The sequence below is a fragment of the Numida meleagris genome, chromosome 18, assembly GCF_002078875.1.
Source record: "Numida meleagris isolate 19003 breed g44 Domestic line chromosome 18, NumMel1.0, whole genome shotgun sequence".
NCBI classification, from domain to species: domain Eukaryota; kingdom Metazoa; phylum Chordata; class Aves; order Galliformes; family Numididae; genus Numida; species Numida meleagris.
Window position 1 is genome coordinate 6,800,959 of NC_034426.1, and position 19,385 is coordinate 6,820,343.

The 19,385-nt window shown below is 40.4% G+C and overlaps 2 protein-coding genes across 7 annotated transcripts in view; both read left to right on the forward strand.

Annotated features, from left to right (window-relative positions):
- Positions 470 to 13,293, forward strand: TRPV1 (transient receptor potential cation channel subfamily V member 1). 5 transcript variants are annotated; one of them, XM_021415497.1, is made up of 18 exons: positions 470 to 832; positions 1,755 to 1,913; positions 2,577 to 2,611; positions 3,972 to 4,287; positions 4,828 to 4,994; positions 5,339 to 5,491; positions 5,886 to 6,026; positions 6,502 to 6,800; positions 7,451 to 7,627; positions 7,856 to 8,020; positions 8,288 to 8,383; positions 8,987 to 9,057; positions 9,658 to 9,823; positions 10,560 to 10,626; positions 11,042 to 11,358; positions 11,906 to 12,033; positions 12,286 to 12,401; positions 12,951 to 13,293. In XM_021415497.1, exons 4-18 carry the CDS (start codon positions 3,986 to 3,988, stop codon positions 13,115 to 13,117), a joined length of 2,532 nt encoding a protein of 843 aa, XP_021271172.1. In that variant the 5' UTR covers positions 470 to 832; positions 1,755 to 1,913; positions 2,577 to 2,611; positions 3,972 to 3,985; the 3' UTR covers positions 13,118 to 13,293. The 5 variants fall into 5 exon arrangements, with proteins under 5 accessions (XP_021271172.1, XP_021271171.1, XP_021271173.1 ...); XM_021415496.1 differs by lacking the exons at positions 470 to 832; positions 1,755 to 1,913; positions 2,577 to 2,611 and adding an exon at positions 2,663 to 2,796; XM_021415498.1 differs by lacking the exons at positions 470 to 832; positions 1,755 to 1,913; positions 2,577 to 2,611; positions 8,288 to 8,383 and adding an exon at positions 2,663 to 2,796.
- TRPV3 (transient receptor potential cation channel subfamily V member 3) overlaps positions 13,431 to 19,385 on the forward strand; it is a 28,721-nt gene continuing 22,766 nt past the window's right edge. For both annotated transcript variants that reach the window (XM_021415502.1, XM_021415503.1), the window contains exon 1: positions 13,431 to 14,556. The gene's annotated coding sequence lies outside the window, so the exon portion shown is untranslated. The remainder of the gene's footprint in view (positions 14,557 to 19,385) is intronic.

Consider the following 19,385-nt stretch of genomic DNA (forward strand, 5'->3'; position numbering starts at 1 on the left):
CTTGCATTTAATGTCTGTTTGTGTGTGTACACAGGGTCCTCCATTTCCTTGCTCTGTAATTCCCACTTGTGAAATGAGAAGTAATTATCACATTAAATTTGACTGAGTGACTAGAAAAGAGCCATTAACTTTCTGCATAAAATGATACTTCATGCAAGGCTCATTTTCCTGGTAGGAAGCATGTTTGGAAGGACTAGGAGAAATGAGCAGCAACTTAATATGATACTTTCATTCGAGACTTCTTATTCTTAAGGTCTCTCATAGTATACAGACAGCATAGCCTGGAGCAGGATCTCAATCTTATTTAAGGAGCTTGGTGGCACCATATAAGGCTATGGAATGCAGATCCAAGGAAAGGGAATAAATTCCTTCTTGTTTGTTACTCTTATTTTTGATCAGCATTGGCACATTCTGATGAGCTTACACCTTTTAACAGAGTCCCTGTGGAGGTGGAATTCGTCACCTCTGACAACTGTTGCCCAAAGTAATGGAATGGCTGCTGGTAAAAAGGAAATAATACCTTCACAAGAAACAGAAATCAAGTAGGCTGGTGAAGGAGACATCAAAGCTCAGAAAATGCCAGAAAGCTCCCGAAGTGTGTACAGCAGAGCATGACAAGACTGAGAAGAGCTGAGGCCAGGAATGGGAAGAGAGAAGGAACACTTTGCAAAGGCAAGAAGCTAGAGATGGAGTAAGGGAGAGCTTACACTGGGCCGTGTAGTTTTCTTACTGAGCCATGCATTGAAAATGAGGAAGGAGTTAATCATAATGTTGAAGCAGATGCTCAGCTCAGCAAAGTTCCAGGAGAACCAGCCAAGGACCTGGTTTACTGGTAATCTGTATTTATACATTAATGAATAGGCATTACATTTGGTTCGTGTACAATTCCATAGGGTGTTTTAAGTAGTATAATTAGTTCGCTATTGAATAGACAAATATGTTATTTTTTTGTATATGGATAGATGGTAGGACTAGAAAGATCTCTTATGCTCTATAATTTCATTGAATAAGTTAAGTATTAAACTCCAAAGCTCTAGAGCTAGAAGTTTGGAGGTTTCTTCTAGCCTGACGGCTGTACTCTATAGACTTAACCTTCTGGAAAAACTCTCTAGGCTAGTCTGACAGAAAGATCATATACATGAAAAATTTAACAATATTTGACCCAGTTCTTCATTTGTAAGGGTGTTAGATCCATTCTGGATTCAATTTTTTGTTGTTGCTGCTGCTGTTTTCCTGATGACAACCTTATTTAAAAGCTTACTGTTATATATGTATTATTTAAATGAAGCATATGCGGATTGATGGAATATCCTTAGGACTTGTTGGGTTCTCTCTCAACTCTTCAGAATCTGCTTGTCTTTAAAATACTTTGTAGAGCTTTGCACCAGCCACTCAAGAGGGCCCAGAAAGATGAGCAATCTTGGAGAAGAGCTGTGACATATTTTACAAAGTTTTGTAAAGTGAAATGAAACTGTGACCCACAGGAACAATTGCTGTTTGGTGGTTTGGGTTTTTTGCAAGCTTGAGTGTATTTATGAAGAGGAAATCTGTAGAAGAGCATCCATTACTAAATGCAATTAGTGGAGGAAAAACAACAGCAACTTGCTGTGATTCTTGTAAAGAGCTTTGCTAAACTCCTGGGAATAGAAGCTACTGATGCATCTGATTCCAGAACTGTTCTTAATGGTTTTATTACTCTATTCCCTCTTCTATTGAACTTTTCTTGATTCTAAAAAAAAATAATCTGCACATAGAACGATTTTGCAGACAAATGAAGTGGGGAGGCAAACTCCAAAGTCTTTGCAGCCTGGGCACCTAGGAGGAGGAATCTCTAGCACCAAATTCCTATAGAACCACGAGAGTTTACTGGGACCAGACTGTTTTGCAGAAGACAGGATTTTTTTGCAATACTTGTAAGTTCTCTATGTGTATTTGAGAAGTATGCTTGTTAGTTATTTGTAAACTCTCTATTATTTATCTTAAGTTGTGATTCAGTTAAACGTTTTAAAAAAGTGTTTCGTTATTTACTGGATCAAGCTGTGGTGTACATAGGCTTCAAAGAGTTAGGTAGGTTACATGTTTTTCCAGGAGATGTATATTTCTTTGAAGAATATTTCTATAGAACTTGAATGTTACTTTTTGTGCTAATTCAAACTTAAAAGGAAATGAAACTTTGTCTTCATTATCAAAGATACTGACAATGGGCGTTAGAAATAGAAGCACATACAGTAACTGAAACACATTTGAGTAAATTGCCAGGAAGACAAGATTAAGGCTGTTCTGCTTATTCTAATATTATACCTGTTCTATGGAAAACACATGATTCTGTTTTGCATAGCCATCTCCCTGATGTTTTTGACTTGATCCACACTGATTTAAGTGAGACTTAAAAAATCACACGTGTCTGTATTCTTGCTGTATTTTTTCTGTTTTTTATAAAAGTATATTTGTAACTTTTTACCTACTGTACATGTTCTTCTGTACTTCTAGTATCACATTCCAAAGGAAAATATTTTTCTATAGTGATAACTTCTTTCTTACAGAACAGTTAATAAGATATTATGTTATTCTTTCAGAGTGATCGGTCACAGGGACACAGAAAACTTGAAAGGTGAGCCCAGAAGACTCAGCAGGTTAAATTGCAGTCATTAGCGTGTCATCTATACTATGCTGTTTTGCTTCCAGTTACCCTAAATGTGCAAATCGATGTTTTCTTTACAATTATGTTATGGAAAATTGTAGGAAATGCAAATGCCTGGCAAAAGTCTCTTTCCCATCCTGCTTGGAACAGAAAATGTAAGTGATTCTTAGTGTAAATATTAACTCACAGAACGGAAAATACAGCTTTTTAATGTACATTGTAGGTTTGCAGATGATCCCTCTGAAGATTTTTATGAAGAGAAACGGCCGAGAAGACTATTTGTGACATTGTTGATTTCAAACTGAATGTACATAGAAGATGATTGATGACTGTAATAGGTTTATGACTGAAAGCCTTTTCAAGATTTTGTAACACTGATATTCAGAGTGTTCAGAGCTGTAAGATTTTGTAGCAATCTAGAATTTTAGAATTTGTTTCTAAAGCTATCCAGCTCCCTCTTAAAGCCAGCTACGTAGCAGCTCCGGTGTGATGTATTCCTGCCTCCATCACTGGAGTTCCAAAATATTTCATGTTCAGTGACATGAATACTGACATTTGGCTGATCAAAACAGTTTGATAAGAAAGAAAGAAAAAAAATCCCTGCTCTACCTTTAGTATGGTGTGTTTGTTAACTTGTGTCAAGCTCTCTGTGGTTGTAAATCAGACAAGATCAAACCTGTGGTCTTCCAGTCATCCTTTATCTGTGCTAAGCTTTTCTTTTCTATTTCCTAGTCTTGTGTTTGAGGTGACACCAATCTCACAAGAATTACAAGCCCCAGTTTTCATCTAGCATTACTGTAACCCTGGTAAAGCCACTTAGTGATACTTTTCCTGTAAACAGGAAGCCCTCTCTGCTCATGATCGTTAAGATATGATTACGGCACAAGATATTGGGCTTTTATCACAGGCCTGGTGTACTCCTGAAAATATATTGTGGCAAAAATCAGTTAGAAAAGAGCACATAAATGCAGAGATTATTTGAAGTCTGAAGTTGTTCAGACCTTGACAGAAGTTGGAGGAGGATGAGGCTGATTTTAAGCAGAAGACACTGGCTTTGCAGTGAGGTGGCTGGCAAGCTCTGGGACACTCGGTTGCTTTCTCAATTCTGAAATGAGTAAGGGCAGTGGAGACAGTAAAAAAGCCAGCATAGGGGTAATAACCTACCAAACTGCTCAAACTCTAAGCATAGTGAATGTGTGTCCATGTGCTTCATTTCTGAGATGAGACAAACTGATTAATTCCCTGCTGTTTCTGGAGCATAGTCCTAGGCAAAAAGGGACTCATGGCACTCTGAAGTGCTGACGTGAGGTGTTTGTGTGGTTTGTTGCAGACTGCCTGTTCATCATGTCTTCCATTCTTGAGAAGATGAAGAAATTGGGCAGTTCTGACATAGAAGAATCCGAAGTGACAGATGAACACACGGATGGGGAAGACTCTGCACTGGAAACACCTGACAACCTCCAGGGTACGTTCAGCAGCAAGGTGCAGCCACCCAAAAGCAACATCTTTGCAAGACGTGGACGGTTTGTGATGGGGGATAGTGACAAGGACATGGCTCCCATGGACTCCTTTTACCAGATGGATCACCTGATGGCACCTTCTGTCATCAAATTTCAAGCCAATATGGAGAGGGGAAAGCTTCACAAGTAAGTTTGCCTTATAAAATGTGGTTGTAATGAGCACATTTTGGCAGTTGTTGGCTGTACTTTATAAAGCAGTATTTATTCTCTCCGCATTTGCATGCCTGTCTTCTCAGTTTCACTATTTTTGGTGCCTTAAGTAAGGAGTATTTTACCAGAAACTGATAATAGCTCTCGTCTCTTGGCATGTCTAAAAATTCAGCTCACGAATCCTAATGCTAAGATTTAGTTCACATGCTGGAGACTGCTCATTAAATGGACCTTGCTCAGAATAAGAACATGGAACTGCCTGGATTCCATGCCTGCAGTTAGACTGTTGTACTTCCATGCAACTTGAAGTCTTGCTTTCAACATTTCAGCAGCAAACCCATAATTTTATCAGGACAGTTGCTGTCAGATGTTATTGATCTTGCACGTTTTGCAGATCCATCTGTACTAATCAGTAGTGCTTGCTATTTCACACAAGCAAATGAAAAATAGTACTGAGGTAGTTTATAAAAAGCCTGCTAAATACCTGGTTTCAGTAACTCACATTTACCTTGTTAGGCTTCTGTCGACAGATTCCATCACAGGCTGCTCTGAAAAAGCTTTCAAATTCTATGACCGCAGAAGGATCTTTGATGCTGTAGCCCGAGGCAACACAAGGGACCTGGATGATCTGCTGCTCTATCTTAACAGGACATTGAAGCATCTCACAGATGATGAATTCAAAGGTACCACATAATGTCACATACCTTAAGTTGCCCTTGTCTTCTTCCATTAGTGTTCCTGAGATGGGTAGTGGGAGGCGGGGGGTGTGGAAATAAAAATTCCTTCCACAAAACAACACTTCAATGCAAACTAGCTGTAGAGGGTCTTCTGACAGCCTGCAGTTCCTATTGATTGGACAGTCCATTGATTGTAAGGTTAAGGAGAATGCAAAAAAGTTGAAGTTTTCAGTGGATCTTTGGACGGATCTTTTTGTCTTTTGAAAAGAACCACGTTAATTCTTGCATGCTTGGGAGCAGACGATAGGTTCCTAGGCATGACTGTGTAGCTGTAATTTTGTTCATTATAGAACCAGAAACTGGGAAAACTTGCTTACTGAAAGCCATGCTGAATCTACATGATGGGAAAAATGATACCATTCCCTTGCTGCTGGATATTGCAAAGAAAACTGGAACTCTGAAAGAGTTTGTAAATGCAGAATATACTGACAACTACTACAAGGGTAAGCAAACAGTGAATACAGCTGAAATAGTAAATACTCTTGCTGATAAGACTGAGGATACGGTTAGGCAGGGCTCTCAGTCTTCTGTGTGACGTGTTATGCTTGAGGAGGCAGAGCCCCAAAGTTGCGGTGTGTGATTAACAACCAGTGCATTCATGTTAGGTCTGTTTTGTTAAGCAGGTGCAATATTCCACCCTTTGAGACAGAGTGGTTTAGCAGCAAGTTCAAAGAACTTCCATTTGCTGTTTGTGCCATCTTTTTTTGTTTAATTCTAGAGGTTTTTGAGTCTACAGAGCTCTCAGTTCTATCATCTTACGTGAAGCTGAATGAATTGTGCTGCTTGAAAGCTCTCAGTTTGTGTTAAATTGTCGAAGATTTCTGTCTGTCTCTGTAGGCCAGACTGCACTTCACATCGCCATTGAGAGAAGGAACACGTACCTGGTGAAGCTATTGGTCCAGAATGGAGCAGATGTTCATGCAAGAGCATGTGGGGAGTTCTTCAGGAAAATCAAAGGGAAACCTGGTTTTTATTTCGGTAGGGATAAGCACATTATGAGCTTTATTGACTGAGTTATGCTAGCATGATCCCAAGTGAAAGATGTCAACAAATCCTGTTTATGTGAGACTGGAGGCTCAAAAGTCGTAAATGGTTCGATCCATGACTCACTGCAGATATTTACTGCCCAAGGATGAGATTATAAAGAAACCCAGTTGATAGTTGATGGTGTTCAAGTGTCAGCTTGGTGTCTACATCCTTTTATTTTCTGAGCACTGTCTGTTTTGAGAAGTTGTAACCTTCCACCAGTCTTTATTTTGTGCTTTTATAAGAAGCCTTGTTTCTGTAGTGCAGTTCAGCTGAAGAAAATGGGATTCAAGCAGCTATCACAAGAATTAAGCAGAGTAACTCACCTTTTCTTCTCATGGTGAAAGTTGAAAATAACACAGTCTCTTTTCTGTTTATGCACGTGCACTGGGCGTTCTGACCACTCGTTTCTATTGCTTGTCCATAGGAGAGCTGCCCCTGTCCCTGGCTGCCTGCACCAATCAGCTGTGCATTGTGAAATTCCTCCTTGAGAACCCCTACCAGGCTGCTAACATTGCTGCTGAGGACTCCATGGGCAATATGGTCCTGCATACTCTGGTGGAGATTGCAGATAATACTAAGGATAATACCAAGTTTGTTACCAAGATGTATAATAACATATTGATCCTCGGTGCCAAAATAAATCCTATCCTGAAGCTAGAAGAACTCACCAACAAGAAAGGGCTGACTCCATTAACACTGGCAGCCAAAACAGGGAAGATAGGGGTAGGTGAGCAAATGTGTCCGGCTGTCTGTTGCTGTGTCAGGTTATACAGAGTACAGGCAAAACACTTATGCAGGACAGAGTTCATTGCTTATTGCTGAGTCCTCTCTGTTAAGAGGAATTAATATTGCAGTTTAACGTGCAAAACTGCATAGTGCTTAATGCCTTTTAGGAGCGTATGTGTGCATCTACCCAACTGGCATTACATATATACTGGCAGAATATAAGACAACCCAGGTGGAAACAGAAAGTGGGTTTCTGCTGTCATATGAACAAGAGGCATCTACTTTTGGTTGATGGATGGAACTCACCATCTGATAGTCTCCATTCAACATGGCTGTATGCTCAGATGTATAACAAATATCTCTGTATTTCTCTGGTAGGTTTGAAGCAAGGATAATGGCAAATTGTATGTGGTAGAAAGCAAAGAAATGAGCTCTATTCTATATCTGCATTTTCCATTCACCAGCATACAGTGAGAAAATTCATATTTTTACTTCAGACTTTGATCTCTTTCGTGGTCCAGTGGATCGACTTCAGCATAGTTGAACTATATTAATCTAAATTAAAGTAATCCTCTCTTATGAAGATACTGAGCAACTACAAGTCTGTTAGCACTGAAATGTTGGTTGTATTGTTCTTTTGCAATTAGATTTTCGCTTACATCCTGAGACGAGAGATCAAAGATCCTGAGTGCAGACACTTGTCTAGGAAGTTCACTGAATGGGCTTATGGACCTGTCCACTCATCTCTTTATGACCTGTCCTGCATAGACACATGTGAGAAAAATTCAGTGCTTGAGATTATTGCCTACAGTAGTGAAACACCAGTAAGTATGTACTTCCTTGACATTTATTTGCAGACTGGGGACTGCTGGAGAAGAACTCTGTGTTCTACACAGTGCATCTTTTGCGTTATTTCTGTAAAACAGCAATCTCCTTTCCCACGTTTAAGGGTATAAGAGGAAACATTTGCTAAAGTTGAATATCACTTGCTAATTTTTAAGCCCAGTGCATACTGGATCTGTCAAGTTTCTCCTCTTTATCCTTCTACTCAGAATCGTCACGAGATGCTGCTGGTAGAACCCCTTAACAGGCTGCTGCAAGACAAGTGGGACCGGTTTGTCAAGCACTTGTTTTACTTCAACTTCTTTGTATATACAATTCATATCGTCATCCTCACCGCAGCTGCCTACTACAGACCTGTGCAGAAGACGGAAAAGGTTTGTTATTTTGTTGCACTCAGTGCATGATATCCCAGAGCAGCCTCCCATTTGCATGTGCGCTCCGAAGATCTTTTCTTCCTTTCCTGAAGGTGGGAGGGAGACTTTGATCTTGCTTGCTTTTCAGGCAAGCCTTGCACCCTTGCTGCAACACATTCAGAAGTTTAATCTGTTACCTCAGAAATGTAATTGCTTTCAGCCACTGGCAAGGACAGGTCTTTCCTATCTCTAGTTCTGCTGAATATCTCTGTGTTCTGCTTTACACAGCCTCCCTTCACTTTTGGTCACAGCACTGGGGAATATTTTCGAGTGACTGGAGAGATCCTGAGTGTATTGGGAGGACTGTATTTTTTTTTCAGAGGGGTAAGATATTTGAAACTTCTCCTTTTTGCTGTAAGTGCAACTGAGAACCAAACCTGCCTTTCGAATTGGTTGCCAAGATAATCCATGTTTTTGTCAAGAGCTACAAAGCTTTTTCTTTGCCCTGGTTAGGAGATACCGGGTTGCTAACAACCCCTTGGTCTAAGGTATGGTTTTATCTATTGTCCAAAAAAGAGGGACCTAAGAAGTCAATGAGCTTCTAAACAGCCTGGCCGAAATGTAAGAATGGAGTATTGCAAGTAGCCAAGCCTACTTTCAAGATTAGCTGTCCCAGTTTAAAGTCAGTCACCTTCCTTTTGGCAGCCAATAGAGAATTGACACATACACACACACAGGTCCTCAGGCCACTACTGAATAGACTATGTCACGGAAAGAGGTGAGGCTGAAGGCGTAAGGGGAATGTCATGTTATCAGAGTCTCCCTTGCAGCAGTGTTCTTGTAACTATTCTTGTCAGATGTTGTATGGATACCAGCTCCCTGGTTTAGATACCAGCGCTTAGCTGATGCATTCCTATGGGACATTTACTCTCTCCTTGGATTCAAACTTGGTCTTCGTTCTTTTTCTTTTTTTCTTCTTTCTTTCAGATACAGTATTTTGTGCAGAGGCGCCCATCATTGAAGTCACTGATGGTTGACAGTTACAGTGAGGTTCTTTTGTAAGTGCCAGTGTCTGTGATTGAATTTCAGTATGAAGCAGATGAGTGTGTGAGATCTGTAGCTTTGTCTTAAACCACTTTAATTGTTAGACACCTTACAAAATACTTGTCAGTGGCTACTGTAGCACTTAAAAGAAGTGTGTCTGGTTCAGTAACCTCCTGTGGAGGTAAAGCAGATTAAGGGTTTAGAAGTCTAGAGTTAGGAATAGATCTCCAAGTTGGACTTGCAATACAGTGTATGCACTGGGTATGCAGATATCCTCCCATTCCTAAGGGGAACTTTACATGATTTGGGCCCATTGTTTTCCTAGTGGGAGTGCAGCTAAAAAGGGCAATTTCATGCCTCCTTGGAAGGAGAGGATGTGCTGAAGAAATGTCATCAAGGATTTTAATGTATTTGGAAGTTTGTATGTGGGGAAACTGAGGAGCTTGCAAAGGAAATTGTAGAACTGGAGAAGGAAAGGAATGAAGGGAAAAAGAGAGTAAGGGTCTGCCAAGGCTTGTATGTCTTTAGCACGCAGTATGTCTCATGTTGCTCCTCTGTTCGTACCACCTATGGCTGTCTCAGCACTCTGCATTCAGAACATACTTGTCTTTCAGCTTTGTTCACTCCTTGCTCCTCCTGAGCTCTGTGGTGCTGTACTTCTGTGGCCAGGAACTGTATGTGGCTTCCATGGTCTTCTCCTTGGCGCTGGGCTGGGCTAACATGCTTTACTACACCCGTGGCTTCCAGCAGATGGGCATTTACTCTGTCATGATTGCAAAGGTCAGTCCAGTGAGTGAGTGGTGAGGCTGGCAGAGCGCTCAGAAGAGGAAACTGCCACCATCAGCCCTGTTTTAGGAGAGAAGTCACCGTGTGTTTTCATGACGCCGCTGGGAAGGCTCCAATCAGACAACCACACTCAACTTTTATTTTCTAAGCGAAGAGATGCACTTTTTAAGTCTTGTTTTTATCCTACACCTGTTCTACATCCATGCATTTTATAGCAGTCTTGATATGTTCTGTTATTATTATGCTTTAAAGTAACTCTGCAGTTGGATAGATGTGTATCTAAGTAGACTGAGGACAGTACAGAGCTTACCTGGTGTGAAATAGCACAGCTTTCTGCCAGCTGGAAATTTCCTTAGGAGCAGTTTAAATGTTACCAAACAAAGCAATTAGCTAAGAGGCAGTAGCTGGCTAATAAACCTGTGTATGGTGTAGCCAGCTAGTCCAAGGGGGGAAGAAAGAGGCAATTATCTTAATATGGTTTATACTCACAAAGATGAAACTATTTGTTAAGCATATATCTTGCACATATGTAAACTATTGCTTGAATAACAGAGAAAAATGTTTTCTGTATTAGAGTTAATTATCTCAGCAGGATAAATGACAATTTAATGCACGAACAGCCACTTCACAGCAGTGGCCTTCTGGAACTGAAGGAATATTTTCTACTGATTTTTTTGTAGCTTATATTCAAGGTTTTTCAATAGAAAAATGTTCTATTTCTATGTTGCAGATGATCCTAAGAGACTTATGTCGCTTCATGTTTGTCTATCTAGTATTCCTCTTGGGATTTTCCACAGGTAATATCATACTTGGAGTTATTTTTTGGTTATCTTAAAGAATCTCAGAAAATTATGTTTTTCAATTGACTTAGAATTTTTGTTTTCATCTAAAAACTAACAAGTCAACCTTGTTACAAAAATCTTTTCGGAATAACAACTATGTGTATGACTGCTTTTCATCCCTGGATCTCAGACTGCTTAGCAAAGCTGAATGGATAAAGTCATCCTGTTCTATGTAGACAAACCTGAGACAACACTTACTGAAAGAGTGACAGTTATGGGGACTATTTTATGTAGCAGTTTCATTGGGGGCGAGGTGCCATGAAAATATTTTGTCTTATCAGATACTTTTATGCTCATTTTTATTGATTGCAATGCATTTACGATCTCAAATTATATTTTCATCTTCTGTGTGATTCTTCTTTTGCTACAGCCGTGGTGACTTTGATTGAAGATGACAATGAGGGACAAGACACAAATAGCTCTGAATATGCCCGATGCAGCCATACAAAACGAGGCCGCACGTCCTATAACAGTCTGTATTATACCTGCTTGGAACTTTTCAAGTTCACTATTGGGATGGGAGACCTGGAGTTTACAGAGAACTACAAGTTCAAGTCTGTGTTTGTCATCCTTTTGGTTCTCTATGTCATCCTTACATACATCCTCCTGCTCAATATGCTTATTGCACTGATGGGAGAAACTGTGAGCAAAATTGCACAGGAGAGCAAGAGCATCTGGAAACTGCAGGTATCTTGGTTCTGTGAGGCTATCCAAGATGGAGGTTGTAGAGAATCACAAATTTCACAGAGAATATGTAGAAATTGACATGTTTTAACATCACAGGCCACTGTGCGCTGGTTCCTTTTGCACGCATACATGATATTTTGTCTGAGCAGATGTTCTCTGTGTTGCACACGTGTTGAGAATTTAAGGAAAGTACTTTTGCATTTAGACTGAATTGTCTGAGCTTTTAATGATGGAAAATCCTGATAAGAATAATAAGACTGGATTATGAAAGGAAAAATAAACCAATCTTTTCCAGAATCTCAAAGACATATTTACTTTTGTTTGGGGGTGAGAATCGTAGCTTGATAGATCTAATCACAGAGCTGTAGTTCAGCATCTTAAATGTCCTGCTAACAGAGGTGATGTTTCGTAGATGGGTGTGATGCATGCTTTAAGGTGGTGGTAACAATAAAAGCTCAAGGTTTCTTTGTCTAATTAAAGGCAGAATTCAGGATTTGCATGACTGAAACAGCAGGTTCTTAGCGGTCTGCTTTCTTTTACCTGTTAGAGAGCCATCACAATCTTGGATATTGAAAACAGCTACTTGAACTGTTTGAGGCGCTCATTCCGATCTGGAAAGCAAGTCTTGGTGGGAGTCACACCTGATGGCCAAGATGATTACAGATGGTGCTTTAGGTAACCTGCTTGTGTGCCAAATGAGCAATCTTTTATAGACAAACAACATTAAGGTATTTGATAATGGATAATGAGAAGAAGAACTTTCCCCTTGGAGCCCTCCTCCAACAAGTACCGTGCTACAGTAGTCACTTTAGTCTATTTTCTGGGTCAGATCTGTGGCTTGAGAGGTGGCAGTAGGTAATATAAACTAATCCTGGGGTTCTCTCTTAATGCTTAGAATAAACATTGTTTTTGTTGTTCTCTCCCCAGAGTTGATGAAGTGAACTGGTCCACGTGGAATACTAATTTGGGCATAATCAACGAAGATCCTGGGTACTCTGGGGACCTCAAACGAAATCCCAGTTACTCTATTAAGCCTGGTAGAGGTGAGGGTTCTGGGGACCTAGAGTCTAATGATAGAAGCAGTACAGATTGTTTGTTAGAGGGCAGTCTGTGTATACACCTAAGTATAATGACGGTAGCTAAGTTTGTCTTTTTCAATCAACAAAAATTGTAAAGGACTACGTGGGCTTATTATTCACATAGCAGTTTTATTCTCTGGAAGAAAAGTCCTATGGAGTCATCATACTGACTGTTAATTTTATAAGGCAGATAACGTGCAAATCCTGAGGGCTTGGGATGGTGTATGCTGGCAGCCAGATAGCCAACAAGCTACTTTGGAGGCCACAAATACAGCTTCCTTGAGAAGCTTCCTTGGGAGTTCAGCATCCGACACGGAGTTATTTAACTGTAAGACAATCTGATGTGCTTGCCAGCTCAAGTATGGAAAACTTGGGGAACGGAATGCGGAAAAAATTCCCCAAAGCCCTTTCTTTCTGCTTCTTTCTTCTTTCATCAGCTTCCTGTTCAAACCACTTGTGTATTTCTTCTGTTTATGTGGAGGAGAAAAAATTAGCTGTTTGTTTCCTTTTTAGTTTCAGGGAAAAACTGGAAAACTTTGGTTCCACTTTTAAGAGATGGAAGCAGGAGAGAAGAAACACAAAAACTACCAGAAGAAAACAAACTAAAGCCCATTTTGGAACCTTATTATGAGCCAGAGGATTCTGAGACACTGAAGGAATCGCTTCCAAAGTCAGTCTGATCTTTTCTTTTTAAGAAGAAGGTTAATTCTAGTTGTCTGTGTTAGTTCTTACAAGGAGGACAATTAAAACAGTTCCTTCGTAAGAGCAGGGATTTATGGAAAAAGGTCAAAGAAGTTAGGAAATGACGGTGTGCAAGAATTCATTAAGTATGTTGAATAAACTACTTGTTGTTTAAGCTCATGTCTTCATGGTTATTTTTAATATAAATCTGGAAGAAAGTAGCTCCTTACTGCTTGGTTTGTGTTTACTTGGCTAGATATTTGCACGTAGGCTGGCTTATGAAGTGTTAGACAATTCTTGTAGTGTGGTGTGGGTTTTTTATTTTGTTTTGCTTTATATTAAGTTGAGAATTTCCCACAATTCAGAGCTGTCTGTATGGTAGTGAGGTATTGTTTGCTGCAGATTTTTCTCCCAGTCTTCGCTTCTTTCACTCTTTGAAAGTGCTCTCATGCATTTCTGAGGTGTGAGCTGACGTTCTCACTGCGCGCTAACAGGTCCTTCACTAAGTTTTGTAGATTGGTGCAAGGGGCCAGTAATGGTGAATATTCTGCTGATAATATGAAAATAACAAAAAGGCCTATAGAAAAAAAGGTTATCACTCGCCACTCTGGGCATAGTGGATTTCATACTTTGTCTGCTTTTAGATTCTCTTTCCTTTCAAGTGTTTGTCTGAGCAGCTGCAGGCCCTGATTTCATGACTTTCCAGCCTTGAAAACCAACTAACCATGTTATAATGAAAACGGAGAAGGACTCATAAAAGAGCAGTAAAAATTACCAAGAGACCAGAGGTAGGTTGCTGCGAAGGATGTTTCTTGGAAAGGAGATAAATGGGCACGCAGTGAAAGAATGGTAAGTAATGAATCATCTAAGGATGCTGTTAGTCTTTCTTGTAACTCAAGAACAAATATACTCTGAAATTGTAAAGGTTGGGTAGTCAAAATGAACAAAACGTTTCTCTTCAGAGTCTGAGTAAACTCCAGAATGCATAGTTACTGTTACTGAGGCTAAAGGCTTAACAAGATCCCAAATTTGACATTTATTTAGGTAACAGATGAACTTTGCATAGAGTAAGAGAGAGTGGCTATATAGACTGTATGTTTCAAAGGTCAGATGTATAATAATGAATAAGTATTTTGAAATCAAAGTTTTTGTTCTTGACTTTAGCAGAAACAATGAGAGGAAAGAAATCTGATGTTGCAAATCCACCTGTCTGTACTTATAAAGAGAATCAAGGAAGGTATCAGAGAAAAAGAGAGAGAAAAGGTGTTCCAAAACTAGAGCTAGAGTCCTGGAATGGGAGGAAAGAACAGGAAAAAAGACTTGGCATCCTCATGAGAAGTAGCTGGACGGAAAGGAAGTAAGGATGAGCAAATCTGTGGTAAAGAACTGACCCAATGATCCAGTGCTGAACCTGTGCAGCTGTGTTGGGCAAGAAAAGGTAAATTACCTTCTTTCCTTTCTATATATCACTAAAGCACATATACCTAACAGCCTTTGATATGCAAGTACAGTAAGCATATACTTAAGTATCCTTAAGCCAGCAAGTTTCAGTTTGAGCTTGTACATTGTTTCTGTGGCTGCATTCAAAGTACGTCTGTTCTAAAGAGGTATGCTAGATACAGGAGTAGCAAATTATTGGGAAAATGGGAAATCAAAGAGAAAATTTGCCGATGTTTGAAAGATAATTTTCAAATTTTCATCAATACATCTTAATTTATTTTCTGCAGCAGTGCGGTATGGAAGCATTCACTATTCTTAAAAAGAAGCAATTATATTTACCAGCAGACTTTCCTCCACTGCTAACAGTGTCAGATGAACTCTGTGCTGTTTCTAGTTAGTTCTTCTAACTAACTAGGACTTCTCACAGTGCTAGCTTCTCATAGGTTACTGTAGATTTCAATAATGTCTGCAAGCATCCAGCTTATTTGAAATAGTAGCACCATCTAGAGGACTATTGATTCTTCTGTTAACCAAATCATTCAGGACAAATATTACTTCTTTCTCATAGAGTTTTGCAGAGTGTAGCCGCAGAAACTCACCAAAGAATTTGAAAGAACTGTTAAACAAAAATAAAAATTTAAACCGAACAAGCTTTGTGTCTTGTGAACAGGGAGGCTACAAGAGGTGTTCAAAGTAGGGATGCTGAATGTCATACCATTCTAAAGGTGTATCCCTAAACTCTTGGTAGCAGTCTCTAGAGATTCCATTCAAGACTTCTTTATGTTCCACACTGAATATAACAAGAGACAGTCTGCATGTAAAACAAGTACAGCTAAGTAAACAAGACAGGCTGAGGCAGTGAAACTCCAACCATTAATAATAAATGTAGAAGGGGGCCAACCAGAAAAACACAGGTCATTGTCTCCATGCCTTTATATGCCAAAGCAAATTTATACTTGAATGCACTCAGGGAATGTGATGTAGCTGGAAAACATTTATGAAGTTTCTGTATTCCCTATGAGGGATCCATTTGTCATAATTATCTGCCTGTATACAGACCTACTCTTAGTGGTTAATTCCACCTTAATTTATATCAAGTGCCTATCCAGAAGGATTTCTTTGCTTCTGTGGGTAACCTGGGAGTTTTTATGAAAAAAAAATTGAAATACAGAGTGAAAACATACATCTATATAATGAAAATGAAAATGAGAATGTCGTGTATTTGTGGGATAGGGTGGTGCTGGTGGCCTTCTGGTTGCATTAAAAAAAAAACAACAACAACAACAACAACAAAAACCCCTTAGCCTTCTTTTGGAAGCAAACTAATTTTTCTCAAGTAAGTTATTACTAAGCTATCAGAATTTCTAGCTATATCACCACTTGGTTACTGCTGCAGGCAGGAATTTGTTTCCCACAGCTGGGGCAACGTGGCCTAACAGGGTCCCTAACACAGTGTCATGCTCATTTATTTAGACTCTGCTAACCATGGCTCTGCCACAATTTACTTCCTTCATCTTCGTTCCATCTAAACGCATCAAACTGCTTTGAAAATGAAGGTGCGTCTCTGCTCAGGCAGACTGGGTGGGATGCCTACGGGGGACACGCTGGTTCTGAAGAGACAGGGAACACAAAGCCTTGGTGGAGGGCTGTGACTAACCCCCAGGGAAGAGAGGTGGCTTGTCAGGAAGTATTTGTGCTTTAAGAATAGCTTTGCTAGGACCAGCACACTGCTATTGGTACTGCTAGACAGTCCCACTGGCTGACCAGGAGCATGGCTTTACAATAAATTAATCTTTATTTCTATTTTTGGGATGGAGGTTCAGCTCACCTTGCCAGTCATGCAGGCTCAAAAGCAAAGGAAATGGAGTTGATGTGCTCGCCTCATCTGTCTGTGAGTGACTGTAATTAGCAGTAAGTGTAAATAATGAGTGTAAATGTGCATGTGATGGGAGACAGCAAGAAGTGAGTTCATCTAAGGTGAGCTGGGTTTACTTTACTGGGAATTGAAAATGGGCTGATTATCATGTGTAAAAGCCAAATGTTGATCTCGGTATGCTACAGCACTGCCAGACCTGAGATGCAACTTGTACAAATCAGTCATGTAAGCTGCTGCATCTTTCAAACTCCAATAATTTCTGAATTATTTGAGGAAAATATATATACCACTTGAAAAATATGGAGCCGCATAGCCTGTGTTTTGTACTTATTGTGCCCTCTGCAACAGCTGGCATTGGAGTCTACGTATCACTTGTCCTAATTAAACACTAATGTCAATCCCTCCTCGGACAGCACATTGTCAGTTTTTGGTGGGCTCCATGGAAGACTGCACAGCCCACCAGAGGGCCCCCACGCTGTGTGCAGGGATGCTGCCCAGTCCTTAAGTACCCCATAGCTGACTTGCCCCTGGAAAACCCCACTTCCCCTGACACCACTGTCCTGCTCTGCTGCCCCCAATCACATTCATCATGCAGGATCGTATTTATCTTTGCCAAAAGCCAGGTAATCCTGCTGCCCTTCTATGGCAAACATTTGTGAGAATGAAGGTACTTCTTATGAGTCTTTTTTGCTCCATTAGGCAATAGGCAAAGATTTACTAGGGCCTGGAAGAAATATGTCTTAATCAATGCTGCCACACGCAGCATAGGCACTCTGGGTCTTCTGATGTGGTTACAGGGCTCTGAAGTTCTTCCCATCACCCACACCATGCAGACTGGGATTACTTCTGACTCTGGAATAGTTTCCACAGAGAAAATATGGACCCAATTTCATCAGCTGTTAAACTGTACAAAGCACTTCAGAATAGATGGCGGAGAGTACACTATTTTTTGGGGAAGGAGGGGAAATCAACTAATGATCTCGTAAGACTTCTGCCATTCTGGTATGTTTGTGATACTGTGGCAGAGCTACATCACTATTAGTAACACATCCTGTTTCAATATGCAGGCAATGAGTGGATATGAAGAGACATGAATATTTACAGAATCACTGAGGTTTTCAGACTCCATCATCAACCAAAATTGTGCTTCTCTGTCATTGCTGTAATCAGCCTCCCTGAACAGTTTAGTCACCTGAATGTTGACATGAAAGGTCATGCCACCTAGAATTGCCATGTCAGCCGACTGTGGAGAAGCCAAGGAGAGCAACTCCCAGTTACAGGAACTGAGAGGAAGTGTGTCCTACTCACTCAGCCAGTAAGAGCAGTTTTAAGCAATGTCATCAGGTGGAAGTCATTTATTTCCAAGGTGGTATAGCAGCTGTAGCCCAGACAATTCCTCTTGTTCCAAAGGAGCGTGTGGATAATGAACCACCCAGAGAAAAGTTATCGTGTCCTCGTTTTCTGAAAGTCAAGTGTGCTTAATTGTCATAGAGGTAGACATAGGAAAGATGATATCCCTCGTTACCAGCAAGATTCCAAATAGTGAAATTTAGGGCTGGAAGTGGGTGGAGGGTTCTGAAGAGACTGAGTTGTGATGACAAATGGAAACTGCTATTTCTTAGCTAGGGACTGCGTGACAGAAAATGGAAGCATTGACAAAGGGGACACAATCTGCATAATAAAAGATATTTTAATGAGAATAATGGTTTGAAAATGAGGCAGGAAAATGTATTCTGAAAGGATGATCTGTCCATGGGGCACATATCATGTGTATCTGCTCAGAGAACTCCCTTTGGATACACGTGTGCAAATATATGCAGAGCCATCCTGACTGCAGCAACATGGGACCTACATGTTTTAGTTGTCTTATTTTGGGGGATTTATTTCAACTGTTCAATGTTCTCCGTGAATTCTGCTTCACTTATTTCCCAGAAAGGGCTTGACAGTAAGTGGAAGGGACCTGCAGGGACTTTATTTTGTTATAGTTAGTGAGCGTCTGATACGAGTGCTACAGATGATGCGAGGTTTAGCTCTCAGTGGAAGACCTGAGAGTGGCTGAATTTTTGTTCCCCTCGTATTGTTCTTATCCAGCTTTAACTGGATCTTTGGAGGGGAAAGGGGGAAAGAACTGTTCCCAAGACTTAGATGGATGAAACCAATGAGAATATTTTCCTTTTAAAAGAGGAGTTTTGATGCTCCTGAAGCATCAAATGACCAAACAACTAGTTCAGCCTAAAATTATTATAACGTTACTGTTCCTCTTCAGCTTTGGTGATGAGCCCCTAAAGGCTACTTGAGTCAAGCAGCAGCAGAACAGACGAGTAAAAAAGCTGTAGCACAGAGGTGGGGCATGCTTTGTTCACAGTGTATTCCTTGAGGCATTTTCATGTTGCTTAATTCCCCAGTGCTGTTTAGTGTTACCAGAAACCATGCTCCACAATTGAAGATTGATGGAGGGTACAAACTCACTCTGAAATAGCTGGAGAGCAACCCTGACCGAGTTGGGGCTCTGAGGCTCAGAACAGCCAAGTGAAGTTTTGGCTTTGAAAGTTTTTAGTGAGATGTTGTGTGTTGGTTTGTGTAGGAGATAATGCCTCTCTGGTGACTACAAAGTCAGAACCAGTGGAAGGAAAACGTTCTTCTCTCATGGTCTTTAAACTGTTGTGTGACAAGGGACAATACTGATAGCACAGATACAGGAAAAGAGAGTGACAGAGGCGTCATTCTTATTGCTGTCTTGTGCTTATGTAGTCCCCTGTAACTTTGTGAGAGGGGATGAACATGACCTGAAGTCACATTCTGATGTCACTTACAAGAAGTGTATTTTTACTGCACGGATTTCAGCCCATTTATGGCTGAGCTCATCCTTGCACAGGGAGTAGGACACAGGTGGAGGAAATAGAGATATTCGCATGGTAGTGATCACACTAGCAGATTTTCCACCTGGGATC

Coding starts and splice junctions, on each gene's coding strand:
- TRPV1 (XM_021415496.1), top strand. CDS start 2,724: ATGTTATGGAAAATTGTAGGAAATGCAAATGCCTGGCAAAAGTCTCTT. Junction 4,288..4,827: donor GAGAGGGGAAAGCTTCACAA/GTAAGTTTGCCT, acceptor TTACCTTGTTAG/GCTTCTGTCGACAGATTCCA. Junction 12,034..12,285: donor GATTACAGATGGTGCTTTAG/GTAACCTGCTTG, acceptor TTCTCTCCCCAG/AGTTGATGAAGTGAACTGGT.